This window comes from Harpia harpyja, chromosome 1 (genome assembly GCF_026419915.1).
Source record: "Harpia harpyja isolate bHarHar1 chromosome 1, bHarHar1 primary haplotype, whole genome shotgun sequence".
Classification (NCBI taxonomy): Eukaryota; Metazoa; Chordata; class Aves; order Accipitriformes; family Accipitridae; genus Harpia; species Harpia harpyja.
This window is the reverse complement of record NC_068940.1, coordinates 69,314,351-69,333,925: the sequence shown is the minus strand read 5'-3', so window position 1 is coordinate 69,333,925 and position 19,575 is coordinate 69,314,351. Positions and strand designations below refer to the sequence as shown.

Below are 19,575 nucleotides of genomic sequence, written 5' to 3'. Positions count from 1 at the left end.
CAAAATGCCTTATGTCCCAGAAGTCAAATGCCTCTGTATATATCCAATAGTTACTGACAAATATAAGGAAGGACAAAATGAAATCCAATCCTTTGTGGAATTCTGGCTCTCAGCCCATTTTGTAACTCTGTAGCTTTTGCTTAGAGGGCAGAGAACAAGCTAGGAGATGGCAAACACTGTTTATATGCTCTTTTTAATGATGCATCAGAAACACTTCAAGAACAGGTTTGTTGCTGCAGTCTCTCTGGTAAAACATATGTGCCTCAGCTGAAATGCACATGATGCAAGTCTTATCCACTGTGTCCGTCTTTCTTGGCAGAAGGAAATACAAATTTTGCTCCATAGAAACCTTACCCAATATAACCTCAAATATTATTGTTACAAAGTAAGTTTTTCCAAACAGTGATACTAAAATCAAACAAAAAAGATTTGATTTTCAGCCTTTTCAAGAGTGGCAAACAAACAACATGCTATTAGAATATGATAAACTCTCATTTCCGGTTAAGATAACTTCAGGATCCCCAACAGATTTACTCAGAATTAGTGCCTAGGTCAAGTCTTTCAAAAGAGACTTAATTTCTAGTTTGCAAACTGAGGCCTTAAGGGAGCCTGACTTCTGGAAAGTCGTTCATGTCTGCTCTTTAACTTTCCATTAAAGTGTCTAGTTCACTATTTTAAAAGGCAAGGCATACTGTCGTTCAGTTTTGAAAAATCTTGACCTTTTTTTAAACATATAGAGTCTCATTTTCAAAGCAATGTGATTTAATGCTACATTGCAACCAATTAACCCCACAGCATGATAGCCTTCATAACTGACAGTTTAGAGAAGAACTTTTGAATTATCTTGATTTGGAAAAACACTCCTTCTGGATTCAATAGTCTGTAGGGGAAGAGTTGATTTACTGTTAAGCTCTTGTTAATCCTCAACCGTCAAATTTAGTAGGCTGGTAGCCAAACTAATTGGTATGATAGGTAGGATAGAGAGTAAACATTCCTTAGGCTGCAATTAATAGGCTAAAATGGTTGATCTGCTTGATTAAAAAAAAATCCTCATGCTTACTGCTAGTATAATGAACTTTCCAAAATTATAAACATAATTAATTTCAAGTACACAGTGTTAACAAATGCTTCCCAGTAAACAAATCTGTCAATTTAGCCTATGTTTGCCTACCTACATTTTTGCTGTCTTTAGTGCACATCCATTCATATTCCCCCACTCATACCGTCTGCTCTTTTTATGTGCATACGACACACCTGCACTTTACAGATGTTGTATACAATAATGCATTATTTATAGCTAAACTTTGCTTTGGATTAATTATGAATTAGATTCTGACTGTAATGGGACTGCTTAAACATGTATACTTAATTATAAACAAGTATAATAAGTATCTGCAAGACTGTGACCTGAACAATCAAGTCAGGCAATTTAAAAAATTATCACTGGAATTGTAGAGATACTTATAATAATGAAAAAACATATTCCAAGCAGAGATGTCAGAAAAGCAACATTTAAAGAAGATAATCGCTAATTAAAGTTTTTCATGTTTGGAATAAAAAGTATTTAGGCTATTAGTAAAAATCTGGCATTTGGCTTATTTAAATACTGGTCATTTAGTCACTGTTTAGGGGTTTAAACATAGTCTTTCTTGGCAGGTTTCTACTGCTACACTATTTGAGTTAGAAAAGTTCGATGGGTAATATTAGCTTAGGTGTGCAACTGATATTTAATAGGATTTTATGAAAATAGCTAATATGTGCACATGACAGCAAGTACTCACAGTTAAATATTGTCACAGAGGTGTCTTTTGATTCCATTATAATCCTTATTTCATTTAACAATTAAACAAATAGAGCCTGCTGAGGCCGCTATTGAATAATGATAACGAGAAAGTTTCTTCACCCCATGATCTTCAAAAAGTTGTGGCAAAGGAAGTATATGGTTTACATTAGTATAACATTAACTACTTCGGAAACGTGAGCTCACTGGGATAAACAAAGTCTCTACAGAGTAGCCCAATCTTGGTGGCCATTTCTGGGACTTTGGTTTATCAGAAATGCTTCATTTTGTATATGGAAGTATTTTTCAACTTAATGCATCTGAATAAACACTTTGCTAATGTAAGGAAATTCTGTAAATTGGGCAATAATAAAAATCAGTGAATGGTGATCAGAAGAAATTTCAGATTCAGAGAAATAATTATTTGCTACCTCCATCTTTCTAGCACAACTTTTCTACTTTAGTGTCCGATACCGTGTTTTTATCAGTAACTAAGTTTCAGTAATTAGAATAAGCACAATGCTGGTACTATTACATTGACTTGCAGGCATGTGTCCTTAAGATGAGGTTCAGAAGTTTTACTGGTTCCCTTGTATTAAATCATCACTTTTACAGCCAAAAGTCTGGCAATGTCTGCATGTCTTGATATCATTCATTACAGAACTGCCAAGGCTAAAGTTAAATGATTTCTTTTTCAGTGGTGTTATCTTGTTTCTATACAGGTTGGACAGATAAGCACAGTTGAAAAGGGAGGGTTTTTTTCTTCTTTTTTCTCTGAGACGGGACTGATCAAATTTTGCTAAAGGCCTAAAAACTGGTGTTTTAGTATGTGCATCTTAAGTAGTAAAATGACAGAAAGCACACATCTTCCTCACCTGTTTACTGGCAACGCTCTGTGACAAATTATTCTAATAACATTTTGTACCAGTTGTATATAAATCTCATCCTCCAGAAGAAATAGTGATGATCCTAATGACAAAGTGTCTCCTGTAGGGTTGGTTTGTGATGTGCACACCTGGAGATACAATACTGAACATTCCTTTAATATTCAAGGCTGCCTTTTCCTGCTTAAATGGCAAAGCAAGATGTTTAGGCAAGAGACATTCAGATATGGCCAAATGGTAAAATTGCTGTATCTCCAGCTAATGGAAAACACGAACTTTGGCTATTTCAAATCTTGATATTAGTGTCCTTCAGTGTTTACAGCCTAAATCCTACAAATGTCTACGTTTTCATTTAAACTTAAGCATTGTTAATAGTTTGATTAAAATTGGGACCATATATATGAGTGATGTAGCAGTGTCAGGTTCTGAACTTCCTTGACCCACTAGAAATGATACTGAATAAGTAATATTCTCCAAATAGGTTCATACTTTTCACCAAGCTAGATCATACTTCATGGTCCCTTTTTCCTACAGTGATGAACACCATTGTTCAGACTTGCAGACAGAATATTGCCTGCAAGTCATGGACCAGAGATTAATGATTTATTACATGCAATTATTATGCACCTGAAGGAGATTTACTCTGTGGGAGTGGTGTGGCACTTCGATGACACAAAACCAAGTGGGTTCCTGTGTCTTAGTTACTAGACCTCTCACCTCAAAGGTGAGTTGTTTGGTCCTTTCCTTGCTACCAAGACGATTATTTGATAACGCCCATGAGCAGATTACTGCTAAACTGCAGTCATATTCCCACTTGTGCTCCGTCTTCTTTCCGGCCCAGTGTCTCTTGGTTTCCTTTCCATAGCGTGGCACAGCTTCCCAAGGAAAATGCTCTCACCAGAACCAGTCTGTAAATTGGTGGCTGCCTAATGGCAGTGGGGACACGTGTGTGAATCCGTTCAGGAAGAGAGGGGATTGAAATAAGGGCTCTCATGCTCCAAGCGATCTAATCACTAAACACAGACAGAAGGCGGCATCACCTCTGTGTCTCTCAGTGTTTTGGAGGAGTGAGCTGTCCCTTGGTGCTCCAGAGGAGAAGCTGGAGGTGCCTTCCCTTTGGAGACAGCTCAAGGCAGTGGGCCACCAACGGGTGGAGGTACTGCTCTGCAGTCCGTGGTAAGGCCCTGGAGCGGAGGGACAGGATTGAAAATGTACTCTTCACTCCAGCGTTTCCACCACGTGACTCCGCACCAGCACAGCGAAGGGAGGTATTTATGCTGCCTTATTCTAGGTATCTATGATAGGTGTCTGATCTCTGGTGCCAAGGCTCCAGACACAGTCAGCGATCTCCAGAGAGCAACTGGGGGAACCTAAATTAAAAGCGTAGTGCTTTCGTTCGACTATAATCCGAGTCTAGCTCCTGCATTAAGCACTTCAACCAAATGCCGAAGGTCAGATGGCGTGGGCCGTCTTAGGTGTCTCTTCGCTCAGCCTGACTCTTTGCACTCCTATTTCTGCAATTCCTAATTTTGCCCATGCTCTCAACGTAGTGCCTCCGCGTCTGACTCAACTTCGGAATTTCAAGCAGAGGGCCAAGTGCCTCAACTGCGGCATTTCATTTCCCTTTATTCAACATAATCATGAAATATCAAGCTCTTGCAATACACAGCCGTGTCAAGAGGTAAAAATAAACGTGTGGCTCTTTGAATTATTCCTCATACGCGAAGTCACTTGTGTTTGTCTCATAGCAAATGTAAACAGGTGTGTATGGGGTATGTAAGGGCACACCGGCTGTGCTTGCTTTGTTGTGGACACCACTCTCAGTTAGGGTAACCGTCGAGTTGCAGTTTTCATTAAGCTTTTAATATTCCAGCACTCCATCACCTTCTCCCCTATATTAATTAACGGTTCTAATTGGACTCATCAGCGGCTGCGAGCTCCGCAGCAGCCCCGGCGGCAGGGCGAGGCCACCTCCCCGGCGGCCGCGGGTCACCTCACGGCGGGCGGGAGTGACCGTTGGGCCGCCGCCCCCCCCGCCCTTCCTGCGTGCCCCCGCCGCCATCGCCCCGCGCCCCGGCCGGCGCAGCCCGTTTGATGGGCGCGGGCGCTGGGCAGGGCGGGTGAAGGGCGCGGGGCCCCGACGGGAGGGGTGGGAAGGGCTCCCGGCGCGCCGGGAGCCGCCGTCCGGGGCGAGCAGCGCTGCGCCGGCCCCGCGGTGGGGAGGAGCGGGGAACGCGGCCGGGCGCGGGGCGCCGAGGAGCGGGCTTTTTCTGTGTTAGCCAGGGGCGTCTGCGCGGGGAGGGAGCGTGTGCAGGAATCCACCGGTAACCCTGGGGCGAGGGAAGGGGCCGGCCGCCGGCAGGGCGGACGCGGGACCTGCCCTCCGGCGGAGCGCCCCCGAGCTGCCGGAGGGGGTGCTGGCGGCGGGGCCGCCCAATCCGCGCGGGGCCGGCCCCTGTGATTGGCAGCGGCGGGCGGAGGAGGGGGGGCGAGCCCGGCTCGCTTACTCTGCCTTCCCCAGAGAGTTTCCCAGCGGGGGCGGCCGGGGCTGCCTGTCCCCTCGGCGCTGCCGGCATTTCCCCCCTCGAGGCTGTTGCCGAGCTCGGAGCCGGGGGAGGCGGCGGCGGCGGCGGCGGCGGCAGCGGCAGAGAGCGAGGGAAGCGAGCACATGAATCAGTTTCTCTCTGTATCCGGCTCCGGGCAGAGGCGGCGACCATAGCGGGGAGGAGGGGAGAGGGGGGAAAAAGCGGCTACTGCAGCAGCCGCGGTAGCGGCTGCAGCGGGGGGGTGGCTCCCCTTGCCACCTGGCCGCCGAGGTGGGTAGCGGGGGCGCAGCATGCGGGAGGGGGCCGGCTGCGGGGGGGGAGGCACCGCGGGTAGCGGCTCGGGAGGGTGCCGCTGCCCGGGCCGCGGCTGTAGCCGCTGTGAGGCGGCTGGATGTCGGCAGGCAGCGGGGAGGGGAGAAAAGTTGCGGATGGCGTCTGGGAGGGTGCCCCGCGGGGCGGCGGCGGCGGCGTTGCTCGTGTTCCGCCGCTTCTCGATCCGTCGCGCGTGGCCGGAGAGGGGCTGCAGCGGGTCGTCCCCGCTGTGCGTGGGACGGGCTTTCCCCCGGGCTGGGGCCGGCGGGTTTGGGGCGTGTTGTTCTCCAAGTTCTCTTTTCGCTCCCGCTTCGCTGCTCTGCGACTGTGGGTTTCACCGTAAGGGTGAGAATACCGCCATCAACGTCTCTCTTGTTTTCCTGGCTGAGCAGCCCGAACGGCGCGGTTCCTCCAGTCCCCCTCAAACCTTCCCGCTCCGCCCCGCCGCCCTCCCCGCAGCGGGCAGCGGCCGGGGCAGGCCGGGCCGGGCCGGCCCCTCTGCCCCGCGGCGGGGCTGCCCCCCGTCCCCGCGCGGCCCCCCGCGGCGCTGTGCTGCACCGCACCGGACCGGACCCGCCGGGTCGCGCGTGTGCCTTGTGTGGCGCCTCGCGGAGACCTCGCGCGGTCCCTCCCCTCCCCTCCCGCGCGCGTGTGTCTGTAGGGGAGCGCGCCGTGGTGTAACGCTCCTCCGCCCGCCGCCTCGTGTGCGGGCAGGCTGTCACGTTTCGTTTCTTTTCCTTCCCCAGGTGCTGAAGCACTGGTGCTCGCCGAGACGCAACCGAGACGTTTGTCCCTCCTGCCGGAGCTACGCGGCCTCAGCTGCCAAATGTGCGGAGGGGAGAGACTTTTGCTCAAAATCCCCCGATCGTAAATACACAGAAAGCGGAAGAAGAGCCACCGCCGAGCAGCTGCAGGAGGAGGGGAGGGGGACAGCAATATTGTTTCTGCTGTAGTCGGGGAGGCTGATGGCGGAGTTTGGCAGCGGTGGCGGCACCGGCGGCGGGGGGCTCCCTTCCTCCCCGGGGCCGGTCCAAGGGAAGGTGGCCTTCAAGGCAGGAGATGGGGAAGGAGGAGGAGGTGGCGGCGGCGGCGGCGGGAGATTCCGCTTTGACAGTGCGGGCAGCCGGGTCTCCAACGGGGACTGTGCCCTAGCGGGAGCCGGCGACGAGCCGGGATCAGCTCCTCCTGCAAGCCCGGAGAGCTGCAGCAAAGAGAAAGGATTTTCCACCTGTCAACAACGAGAAGGCAAACCTGGCATCCCCCGGAGGAGCAGCATAATTAAGGTAAGAGCACTTGCTCCTCCCCATCGGGGTCTTAGTTCTTTCTCTGTGACAGAGGCAGGGGGATGCGGGTTGATAGATTTGGCTCACAGAGCCTTGGCTCTAGATGAAAGGATAGGTGGCTTTTTTCTTTTTCTTTTTCTTTTTCTTTTTTTTTTTTTTCCTGTGGTGAGGGGACTTGATTCTTCCTTTGTCAGAAGTGGACAACAGCGAGAGGATGGCTTTATACACATCCACGCTTGGGGGTTGGGGGCGGGGGGAGGGCATCGTGTTTTGAGGTTTATTAAAACAGAAGGCTCTAACTCCTGTTGGAGAAGGTGAGAGAAACTAGATGGCTTGTAAAAAGACAACATGGGCACCAGCCTGGCAGGGAAAGACATGGATTATACAGTATCCTTGTTATTTGGGATGCACCTGTGCAGAGCAATTTTGTGGCTCCATTGGCTTGTGTGTGTGACAGGCACACAGCAGGTGATGAGAGATTCGGGATCTCATTGGGCTGGGGGTGGGAGAAGGTAGAATAGGGAGCATTCTTTTTGTTAGAAGTGACAGGTCGTTTAACAGTAGGCTGTGTTGTACTTCACCTGTAGAAACATCTTTATTTATACTTGGCTCTGCATATTCTGTATGCTAATGTTTCAGCTTGAAAAATAGGGGGAGCATCAATGGTAGAATGCAGATTGGAGAAAAAGGAATGTGAGTGGTTTTTTAATACAATTATTTATGCAAATACAGTTGTTCTCTTTTCTTAAATCCATGGTTCTGAGAGATGACACTTTTGGCTTAGCTTTCCCAACTCCACTGAAAAGGTTCAGAGAACATAGAGAAATGACTCCATTGGTATAACAGCTGTACTAGCCATAAAATGCACAAATTCAAGTACTTAAGAACTGAATTTAATCAAGATCAGCTAGATCTAAATCAAGCTAGATTTGTTGTGTTCTTAGGTATTTATATGCCTCCAAAATCAGCTGTGGTGGGTTGACCCTGGCTGGATGCCAGGTGCCCACCAAAGCTGCTCTATCACTCCCCTCCTCAACTGGACGGGAGAGAGAAAATATAACAAAAGGCTCGTGGGTCAGGATAAGGACAGGGAGATCACTCAGCAATTACTGTCATGGGCAAAACAGACTCAACTTAGGGAAAAAATTAATTTAATTTATTACCAATGAAATTAGAGTAGGGTAACAAGAAATAAAACCACATCTTAAAACACCTTCCCCCAACCCCTTCCTTCTTCCCAGGCTCAACTTTGCTCCCAATTTTCTCTACCTCCTCCCCGCCAGTGGCGCAGGGGGACAGGGAATGGGGGTTGGGGTCAGTTCATCACATGTTGTCTCTGCTGCTCCTTCGTCCTCAGGGGGAGGACTCCTCACTCTTCCCCTGCTCCACCATGGGGTCCCTCCCATGGGAGACGGTCCTCCACGAACTTCTCCAGTGTGGGTCCTTCCCACAGGCTGCAGTTCTTCACGAACTCCTCCAGCGTGGGTCCCTTCCACAGGGTGCAGTCCTTCAGGCACAGACTGCTCCAGCGTAGGTTCCCTGTGGGGCCACAAGTCCTGCCAGCAAACCTGCTCCAGCGTGGGCTCCTCTCTCCGTGGGTCCGCAGGTCCTGCCGGGAGCCTGATCCAGTGCAGGCTTCCCATGGGGTCACAGCCTCCTTTGGGCACCCACCTGCTCTGGCGTGGGGTCCTCCACGGGCTGCAGGTGGATATCTGCTCCACCGTGGACCTCCATGGGCTGTAGGGGGACAGCCTGCCATCTCACCATGGTCTTCCCCATGGCCTGCAGGGGAATCTCTGCTCCGGCGCCTGGAGCACCTCCTCCCCCTCCTTCTTGACTGACCTCGGTGTCTGCAGAGTTGTTTCATGTATTCTCACTCCTCTCTCGCTGGCTGCTGTTTTTGCAGCAGTTTTTTTCCCCCTTCTTAAATCTGTTATCCCAGAGTCACTACTGCTATCGCTGATGGGCTCGGCCTTGGCCAGCGGCGGGTCCGACTTGGAGCCTGCTGGCTTTGGCTCTGTTGGACATAGGGGAAGCTTCTAGCAGCTTCTCACAGAATCCACTCCTGTAACCCCCCCCGGCTATCAGAACCTTGGAACACAACCCAAATACATTCTGCCCCTCGCCTCTGTGAATCACATATTTAAGAATTATCATTGAAATCCACATTCATCACATCATCTTCACAAACTTCAGTCACATCAACAAAAAAAGAATTCCCCACACCAAAATCAAAATAACATTATCACAGCACTGAATGGAAGTGGGCAATTTTCACACACAATCCACCTCTCGTCCCTTCACTGCAGTTAGAACAACATAAATTCCCCACAGTCATTCCACTCTCTTAACATTGTTCAGTCCATGTTTTGCCCGATATCTCTGTTCTGTTGGCTGGATGGTAGAAAAACGTGTACAAATTCAAGACTAGTAGTGTATCTCAAGTTGTGCTACCGTCTCCTGGACCTTGCTATGAAAACCAAGGGGAGAGCAAGGGCAGTCAGCAGTGGAACACATTTGACAGCCTGCACCCACCCTTCCTGTTCGAGCAGTAATGCTGGGCGTATACATGTGTATGTGTGTGTGTGTGTGTGTGTTAAAGAAATTATAACAATAGACAAGGGGCAACTGAGCTTGGTGTTGGAATAACTTAATATTTACTGGTTTTGCCAGTGATTTTTTTAGAGGTCTGATATTTCCTAACACTGTTTTGTTTCTTCTGTGGTAGCCCAAGAAAGATACTAGCTTTGTTTGCAGTGTGTATCATGCCATCATGCTACTTTGTAGTGTATGATTTGATTATACAGCTACCTTCTGCCTCTCTGGGGACCAAACAAGGATACAATACCTAGGGATTCGTGATATATTAAGATCAAGCAGCATGAGATAAGGAAATATGTTTTAGATTACATTTCACGAATACCCAAGTCAAGATTCTTAGTTCCTACAGAAATGATAGCACTTTGGAATATAAAATTACTCAACTTTCTGGTATTACCTCTGATGAATACCATTTTGCAAATGTGAACGGTAATCTGTATAGCTGCTAAGAACTGATTACTACAACTTTGTGTTACAGTTTGAATAAATATGACATGAGTGGAAAAATTTGACAGCACTACTTTTAAAGTTATGTCGTCCATATTTATTTTAGATATGACTGTTCTAATACTTCTGGGAAAAATCTCTTATCTTCATATATACTGAATATTCTTCTGTCTGCTTAGTTCAGCAGTTCACAGGGAGTTTGAATCTAGTTGCGTAGGTCCCTAGTTCTTGATATGAAACCTTCTGCTTTTGCAGAGCAAAAGTCTGCAAAACAGAGTGGAAAAAGTAAAATGTAGTCTGTTTTTGGAAAATGTTCTGGAGTTTTAGTAACTTACATCAATGATGTAAAACTGCTCTTAAAAAAATACGTGGAGTAACCTCAGGAAACAGGTCCGTCCCATGCAGATTTCATACCTTCATGCAAAACACAACATTGTTAGTTGATCTGTAAAATGCGAGTTTATGGAATATCTAATACTTTAAATGTTTTGCCTGCTGATTACCGTGTAGGCTTTTGAGTCACAAACAGAAAATTGATGTTTGAATAGTAGTTCCAGTTTAGATTAAATTCTTCAGAACTGCATGCTTGTGCATGAAAATCACGTGCACAGAAATGTATTTTATTTTGGTTTTGGTCTGTGCTTCTACTGGTTGTCTGTTTTCATAACTCAGAGCACTTGCTGCCTTTTTTTCCTTTCCTTTCTTACTTGCAGTCTCTGTTATTTTTCTTTTCACTGGTTCCATATTTTTTTCTTTCTATTTTTATTTATTTTATGCACCTGCATCATTTTGACTTTTTCTTTCTTGTTTGGTAGAAGAGGATATACTCTTCAAGCTTGAAGTGTCATCTAGGATGATGACAGGTGGTACAGCCACTATTACTGGACAAACTAATACAATCTTCATACCATGATAGTTTACTTGGCCTATCACTATCATATATAAGCTGCATTTAGGTTGAAAGTGTTAAAGATTGTACCCTTCATTTGTAGCAATTTTTATGGAATAGCCTATTGCATTGCTTACCTTTGCTGAACCAAATTTGAGGGCTAGGGACTGCATATCTGTGTTTATGGAGACTTTTTCACTTTCTATTTCTTACTCTCCGTATTTATGAGATTCTGATTTTTCAGAGGTGATAGTGACGACACATTGTGCATTCATGGGATTTAGGCTCTTCAGATACGTGATTTGTGAATTAATTTATGTTCCACTTATTTGTATGTAGCGGGGTTTTTTTGGTCACTTTTTTGGTTTTGCATAATATTTTCCTTGGTGCAACTAGCTATGGTTTCCTATAATGTAATTTCCTACAACAGTTCCTATAATGTTCTGTAAAATGAATTTACAGTGAGTCCATCTTGCAGTTCAAAGTGGATTTAAGCTTCTTGTGAACTTCTCTTAGCTGCTCTGACAGTTGACAGTGAGCTTGCTTTATTTTTGTGTGAGACTTGTTCACATCTTTCTTAAAGAGACTTTGAAGTGGTAGGAGTTTGAGAATCTTGGGCAGCAAATGGCATGTGGTATATGTGTTTCCTCAGAGCTGCTTGCTTCCAGGGGTCTCCAGTTAATGCTTATGGAACCTCACAGTTTGTCAAAACTATAGACCTAGACAGAAAGCGATCCAGCGGGATAAATATGTCTGTATTAGAAGAGGTGTTAGAATACTAAAATGAGAAGAGATACACTTAGAGACCACAGTTATTTAGGAAGACAACAAAGAGAAATAAAGGGAGAAATGTGGCTTGGCATTCTGTGAGCAGGTATGTTCTTCTCAACATGTATCTGGAAGCAAAGTCCAGGGTTTTTTTTTTGCATGTAGTAATGCTGATGTCAGTGTCAATAAATCTATTGGCTGAAAACTTAAACAAATTTCTATCTCCCTTTTTTATTCTGTGTGTAAACTCAAGCTTTCATTTTGTAAAGTCATGCACTTGCTGAGCATTGGCAAATCTTAAGTTCGAAAGTCTGTGAGAAGAGAGGAACCAAATTTAGCAGGTAGATATTCTAGGGTATAATCTTCAGCAGAGCTTTGCTTTTGAAACTAAACATTCTTATATCTGTGGCTTTCTGTGACTGGGGAGTTCTACAGCATGTGCATCAAGATCTTCTTTTTTCTTATTAAAATGCCAGCATACGTTATTATCTCATTCAATCTTTTATGATCTCCAGTTCATACTGTATACCTGTTTGTATCAGGTGTACAAAATACGAAATATGGGGAATGTTATGAAGTATTTTCTACCACTGTGATTGTTTTAAAGGCTTTAATAAAGCCTTTTGTGTTCATGGTAAACTCTAAAGTAGTATTTTCAGTAGGTCTAGGTTCTCTGCAGTCCTAAATTACTTTACCCACAATGGGATATTAGCAAGTCTTCATGGAGACCCAGGAACAGATCATACACGTTCAACTTCCATCTAAAAGGATATAAAGGAGTTAGGTTGCTGGAATCAGTTTGAAGTATATGAAATTACCTCATTTTCAGTCATCTTTCATATTGGGAAAGAAACCTGTGTAATGACGCTGTTGAGATAGTTATATATATATATGTATGCATTTATGCCCAAGTAACTTTTCAATGTGCTAGACATTTTCAGGTAAACTTGATTGAGCAGTCACAGGCTCAAAGGAGCTAAGGCTTCTTAAGTTCAAAGAAAACAGCCATATAGAGGAAGGAAGGAGAAAACTAGCACGTACTTTCTTTCTCCATATCCCTTCCCTTTGGAAACAAAAATGCTACAGTATGACCTGAATTATTCCTAGTTACAGAAGACCTGTGTGGAAGAAAGACATGAATGTCCCAACAATAGAAGATGTTTTGCTCAGAGCACACCTGCTAATTGACACCAAAATTGGTACAATTGAAACCACAAAAAAGCGCATATATTTGGGAAACAAGGCTATGATAGTTGAGCTACTCCTACATCTTACCTCGAGCAGGCTTTCAACTAGACAACCAAAGTGTAGATTTTTCTGAGGAGCTGTTTCTGGATTTGTTTTGTTTGTTTGTTTCTTAGTTTTTTCTTGTTGATTTACTGTAGATCTATCTCATCTCTGTGGTTTGTCAGATAGTATGAGAGATCTCAATCGCTAATTGCAGCTCCGTAAATCCTGGAGCTTTCTTTTAGAGGGTACTTTCTCTTTGAGTTGTTGGACTCTCAGCTAGATTATAGGAGGTTACCAGCACCTATCAGTATTTGTATTTCTCCTTCTTCATCCTCTACTGCTGATTGTGTACTGGCTTCCTGATTTAAAAAAAATATAATCTATGCTTTAAAACAATACTTAACACCATATAGTGGCTCTTCCCAAGTCATATTTTCTGTCATACAAAAGCTGTATAGCTTAGGTATTTGCATATAGTATCATATACATACATTAGACATATATATCAGGCAGTTTGCTACCTGGTAACAGTGACACTGGACTGAGATATGTCACAGCCACTGAGTGGGTATGTTGTGCACTGCATTTTGTATGTATTTTTATTTGCATTAGTACTTTACGTAGACCGCAGTAATCAAGTGTTTAGTTGGATATATGTAACAAAATTAAAAAAAAAAAGCGTTTGTAGAAATGTTTACACGAGGATACTCACTTTACCCAAGTTCAGCATGTAATCTAGTTAGCTTATGTACTATAGCCCATGAAGAGAAAGTATTTTTTCCAAAAGATGACTTGGAGCAGGAGCTTAATTTGTATGAATTTAGCTTCTCTGACTTCTCTTTTGGAAGAGCTTATCTGCCTATTTCTGTTGACCAAGTAAAGAGCTTGGCTAGTGTGAGTAACAGCAGCTCCTTCACCCCTTCCACCCCCAAATCCTTAGAATACCCACAAAACATGGTCAGTCTGTTCAATGGTGAAAAATCAGTTAATGGAATTTAAAAATCATTATGAATACCTGATGAGATTTTTTTATGCCTGTTATCAGGCTTGATCAAAGATATGACTATTAGTTTAGACTTTTTTTAAACTAGGAATTAGAGCAGTGGTCTCCTACCCATGGCTCACAGATAATACATTGCATTTGATTGCATTCATGGAAGATTGAAAAATTTAAACTGAAACTGACAGGACAAGTTAATTGCGTAGTTTCCCAGCCTTTGCTGCTCCATGGGTGATATTGACGTCAATCTTTGTATTAATCCCACTGACTCCATTAAAAATCTGCCTTAAATAAAATTTGCTGATGTCTATCTTTCAGGGCCAAGTTAAGTTAATACACGTATTGTAATACTAGTACTAGTAGATTCTAAAATATTTATCTTTGCACACAAATGTGGGATTGTGTTAAAAATTCAGAAATCTAAATATAAATAGGCTAGGAGGTAGTTTTTTGGGGAAGAAACATGCATAATAATTTGTTTAACATACATGGAAAAGAGGAAAACATGATAAAAAGCAGCATCATCTGTGTATTGAAGAATGTTTGAAAATAGGGCTGGAAGAGACCTCAAGAGGTCAGTCTACTCTGCTCCGCTGCTCTGCTATAGGATCAACTGTTAATAAATTTCAGTATGATGCTCTTTGTCTTTTAATCACCTTTCGTTTGTGGTCTTTCTATGCAGAACTGCTGGGTGATTATTCCTCTTTGTATATGGGCAAAAGCAATCATCTGCAGAGTTTAAAAGCCTGTACTTGTCCTACTGACTGCATTCTAATTATTTCCGACCATATCTTCAATTTGTCAGGTTCTTTCTGATTTTAACTTACCTTCTAACTTGCATGCAGCTCTTCCATCTTCAGGTGAACAGCCAGCTTTAACTATGCTCTCATTTCCATCAGTACAATGGTACGTGATTTTTTTTTTTTTGTTAAGGGATTGTAGTTTATGGGTTTTAAATATAAGTTCAAATTCTATACTCCATGGTTAAAATAAAATCGGGTTTTTTTGCTCGTTACCGCCTGTAAACTGGGCAATATGATGTTGCAGAATCTAGTTCAGAAATACAATTTATGAGAAAATATTTTTCCTTCAAAATATATTAAAACAGTAGACAATAAGTACAAATTTATAATATTATATATACTGGACTGCAGTGTTGGCATAAAAAAGGGTGCTTTGAAAGGGGCTGGTTTGTTTGTCTTTGAGGAGAGTCAGTAGCAAGTGTCATTTTACCCTGTTTTACAGTTGTGTTTGTGGAGACTATCATTACCGTTTTAGTTGATTTTCACATCTGGCATGCCTTTTAAACATGAGGTAGTGCCATCACTGTATTCCTTCCTGTTGTAGGAGATTATGTATGGAATGATCCTTTGGAAGGATGTGTTGCCCATTCTCTTGAATGCAGTACATCTCTTAATTTCTGCTTAACTAGTTTCTTTTCAAGAACTGTCAGAATAGACTAATCTGTCCCTTGCTTCTGAAGACGAGCATGCCTGAGTTCACCCACCTCTTCCCTCCTAGACCTTGACCTTGCAAAACATCAATGTTCAAGACAGTGAAGAGTGCAATATAGCATGTGACTGGAAATCAGCAGTACTGAGGCTCACAGTGTTAAATGGTGCAGCCTTGGGAAAGTTAAATAGAAGTGATTCATTTCTGCCTCTCCTGGGATTCCTTTTAATGTCATTTGACCCTTTGGAATAAGTAATAAAATATCCCTGAGTACTTCAGATTGTATACTGTGTTCAGGGATCTTTTCAGATACCAAACATTCATGTTCTGGAAATTGTAGTAGGTAGTTCATAACCGCAGGCAGACAGAAAGTGCCTTTAAACAAACAAACAAACAAAACCCTTTTCAGAATAGTGGCTGAGAGTTTTGTAAAATGAAAAATATAAAATAACAAGATATTAAGCTGGATTTCCAAATTTACTGAAAAAAAATTTACTTTAATAAAAGAAACTTATTTGTGGGTTTTATTTTGGTATAAGCAATAGGAATCTTACAAATACATAGTGGATAATTGATATTATGCGTATTAGTGCCATGGCTGTCCTAATACCTTTGCTAAAATGGCTGAAAATGGTTTGATATTTCCTCTAAATTACGAGATAATCATATTGCAGAAGAAAAAAGAATTTCTGCCCTTTTGTTAGTAAGCATTTCCACAGAATTTTCAAGTTCTTTTTATGGTTGAGCTTCTGTGATTATAACTTCTTTTTTCTTTCCCTATTTTCTTTTCTTTTTTTTTTTTTTTGTCCTTTCTTCTTACCAGCATTATTATTTTGCCTTCGCTAAAAAAGGCAGAGCATTATAAGGTTCTGTGCATGCTTTGATGTGTTAGCATCCATGTATGTGAACATATCCCCATCCTTTACTGCCCTTTTTAGTGTAGGATAAGAGAGGAAGAACGATTGTGAAAGTCTGCAGCAGCAGAATGGTCTGTGTGGTTTTTGTTTCGTGAAGCACCTCTTATGATGGAAAATACTGGATGCTTTATATATTTCATTACCTAGTTCCTGATGACAAAAGTGTTTGACATTGTCCACTGTTTACTCTAACTGCACTCCTTAAAATAAAGTGTAAACGACACTTTATTGAAATAAAAAAAAATTAATTTCATTGCTTAATTCTTTGTATTATTAAAGTGTAATTTGGACTAAAAGGACAGGAATTAATCTCGCTGTCAAAGCTTTTGTTTAGGTTGTTTTCTTCCTACAAGTTATTTTTGGTGTTTTTAGGATAGGCAGTTGTTTATTGAGTTTAGGTAACTCCTGTAAATGGTACAGGAACAATTGTTTTAAAAAAAAAAAAAGGCAAGACAGCAACTTTACGTACTCTGCCATGCTTTTTCCTTTAATAAATTAGAAGCAGAATGAATATCTTTCACATACATATTGTAGAAAAAGTTAGTTTCTGAGTTGCTGGAATAATACATTCATTGCAATATTTATGTGCTTACAAATACATACATTTTTGCTACATAAGGCAGGAAAACCTCAGTAATAGTTGGAAATAAATTGCTTCAGGAAATAGCTTGAATCAACCGAAACGTATTTTGCCATTTACAGAGAATGGTCACTAAATCAGGTTTTTTTTAGATATGCTGATAGATTGTTGCAAAAAGCGTTTCCAGTCTGAATCCTAGAGTTAAAGACTAATATTTATGTGAAATGAGAATGTATTTAGTCGTGGCACGTTACTACCACATAGTGGAGAAAGCTAGAGCAGACGTAAGTAGTTTGAGTTTGGATAGTATTATGTTTTTCTTGCTTTTGAAGAACCCCCAAGAGCATTTTATGGCTTATTGGATGTACTTCATTTGTTAAACTCCAACTCTCCTTTATTTTATCTTTGTTCTCCCCTGTTGTAGTAGTTGCAGTGGTTCATCTCACAAGCATTGTTTGAGGTTGACACTTCACAGCTTTATTAGTTCCTCAAGTAATGCATACCGTGTGCCTCACGCTTGGTCCTTCTTCAGTGAATGGCCAGCCTGATTTGGAATCTGCTCTGGGAGTGGTGGTATAGTGTGAAGGCACTGAGTGCTTTTAGTTGTGAGTGTTATCTTTTGGTATTTTGTAGATTTAGAAGTAAGGCTGTGGAAGAATTCATAACATGAGTCTTTTACTCTCCTGCTTGGCCTGGTTCCGGTTTGTGTCACCTTGTCTATTGTGTCACCCTGTCTGTTTGTCCCTCCCCTTCTTTGGTCTCTCCCCATCCCTCATTCAGCTTGGCTTTTCTGCTTCAGCAGCAGAGAAACCACAGACTGGCCATACCCTGCTTTTCTTCCTTAACAGCTAGTGGAGATCTTCTATTCCCAGCAAAGTGCTAGAACAGAGCAGAGCTCTCTGGGGGGTGTGTGCAGTACTGCAATAGTTCATGTCTGCTTTTGAATCCCCAAAAAGGAGTAACAACAAGGGAGTACAGATTCCAGTACAAGGCTGTCAACCTTCACGATGGGTTTAAGTCCCACAGGGTTTGAGACCTGAACTTATGATGAAGGCTGACTGTGCAGCTTAGGGTAGATGCATCTGTTTCCCCCAGTCTTCAAAAGTTGCCAGCCCTTGTGAATTTAAGAAAGGCTGCCAGGGTCACACCAAAAGTCCATTTGGCTCATTAGCTTGCCTGCAACAGCAACCGCTATGAGAGAGAAGAATAAATAGAAAAAGCCTCCTTTCCTGACATGTGCTCCCAGCCTTAAGTGATTTGGACCTAAGACATCATTGCGTTTAATAATCCATATGTTTTTTTTTTTTTCCCATTAATTATCTAAGGCCAGTCTGACTTTTGTAAGCTTTTCACCACTGTAAAGTCCTGTGGCAGTTTCTTAACTATGTGTTGTGTGAAGTCCTTTTCTGCCTGGTTTTACCTGGCAGCTACTGACTTGTTTACCTGCTGTCCCCTGGTTCTTGTGTTAGAAGAACACTTTCTCTATTCCACAAATGAGTTGAAAGGTGTTTGTCATGTTTGCTTTATGTCATCTTTTTTTCCCAGGCTAAAGAATCTTAATGTGTTTATTTGTTGCATGTATTGAAGCTTTTCTGTGCTTTTTTTCATTCTGGTGCCCTTTTATGTATTTTTTTCCTTCCATTTTCTTGATTTTTTGCAGTGCGGGACTAAAATTCCAGATGTGAGCCAGTCAAATGTGTAAATCCACTATGGCATAATGAAGATTTAGCAATGTTGTGATACTAAGTTGGACTGTAATTTATTTATTTTTAGTGTTGTCATCATCAAAGATTTAAATGGTATCACTGTCACTAATTGGCAATGGGAGAGTGGTGTTAAAACCTTTTACTAAATATTTAAAACCTTCTCTTTGAAGAACTGTGAAAGAATGTCTGTGCTGGTGATGATGTTTGTGTTGGAAGTGGCTGGCATGAACATCTTTGCAGGAGACTGAAGTTCTGTTAGAAATCTTTTAACATGTTATAAAGTCTTTTTATGGTGCTGGTGACACAAAACATTGCTGATCAGCACATCTAGCTTCTAGCTATGGTCGAGTACATTTGTTTGCCCAGTAACAGAATAAAATGGCATGGACGTTGCATAAAGCTGAAAAATACAGTACTAATAAAAGTGCTTTCATTTTATAATAAGCTGTTAAATATGAAAGAAAGAGGAAGGACCTTGTTTTTGTAAATGCAATCTGATAGTATTTTGGATGTCCTAGATTTTTGAGTTTTAAGGTTCTTGCCCAACACTTATGGTAATGGATTATTTTATTCAATCTTCTATTTCTTTTGCTTTTATAATGTGTGCAGCTCTTCAGGAAGCCCTGTGTCAGAGTCCAGAACAACCAAGAAGGCTTTTCTGGTCTTCAGGAAACTCAAAGCATAACAATGAGGTCAGATAGCTTCCTGAAAACAGAAGAGCATCTAATGTTTCACCTAAGAGGAGAATTCATCTGAGGGTTAAAAAGGTTATTAAATGGTTATAGTAAGCAATGAAAGATAAAATAATTAGAAGTTTTTAGGTCCCATGGCATTGATACAACAGCATTATCTCAGAAGGAATTCCCAACACTTTGTCACTTGAGCCGTTGAAAGTAGAAATGGTGTGAGGAGTCTGTTAGGATGCTGTCCTGAGTTTTCCTTATGATTATCTCCTTTCTGCCCCCCCCCCCCCCCCTTTTTTTTTCTTTCTTTCTTTCTCCTTTGAAGAGGGAAATTGCTTTGTTCTTTCCTTCTTCAGAACTTTCTGGCTACTGAGAAGAGGAGTAATCCCTATTAGCCTATTCCTTCTCAGTCAGGCTGCTGTGTTGAGACGGGAGAAGACAGCTTTGCTATTCCTGAAGTCCTGAGGATTCCTGAATCCTCATGCTTTTGTGTGTCC

General features: G+C 42.7%; 1 protein-coding gene across 5 annotated transcripts in view; it reads left to right on the top strand.

Annotated features, from left to right (window-relative positions):
- Positions 1 to 5,178: 5,178 nt before the first annotated feature.
- PLCL2 (phospholipase C like 2) overlaps positions 5,179 to 19,575 on the top strand; it is a 107,470-nt gene continuing 93,073 nt past the window's right edge. For 3 of the 5 annotated variants that reach the window (XR_008236859.1, XR_008236861.1, XM_052798707.1), the window contains exons 1-2: positions 5,179 to 5,480; positions 6,269 to 6,805. Coding sequence is in view for 3 of the 5 variants with exons in the window: in XM_052798707.1 (XP_052654667.1) it covers positions 6,488 to 6,805 (318 nt within the window). In the remaining 2 variants the exon portion in view is untranslated. Of the gene's footprint in view, positions 5,481 to 5,583; positions 5,868 to 6,268; positions 6,806 to 19,575 lie in introns of those variants that run through there. The other 2 variants (XM_052798687.1, XM_052798696.1) reach the window with 2 other exon arrangements.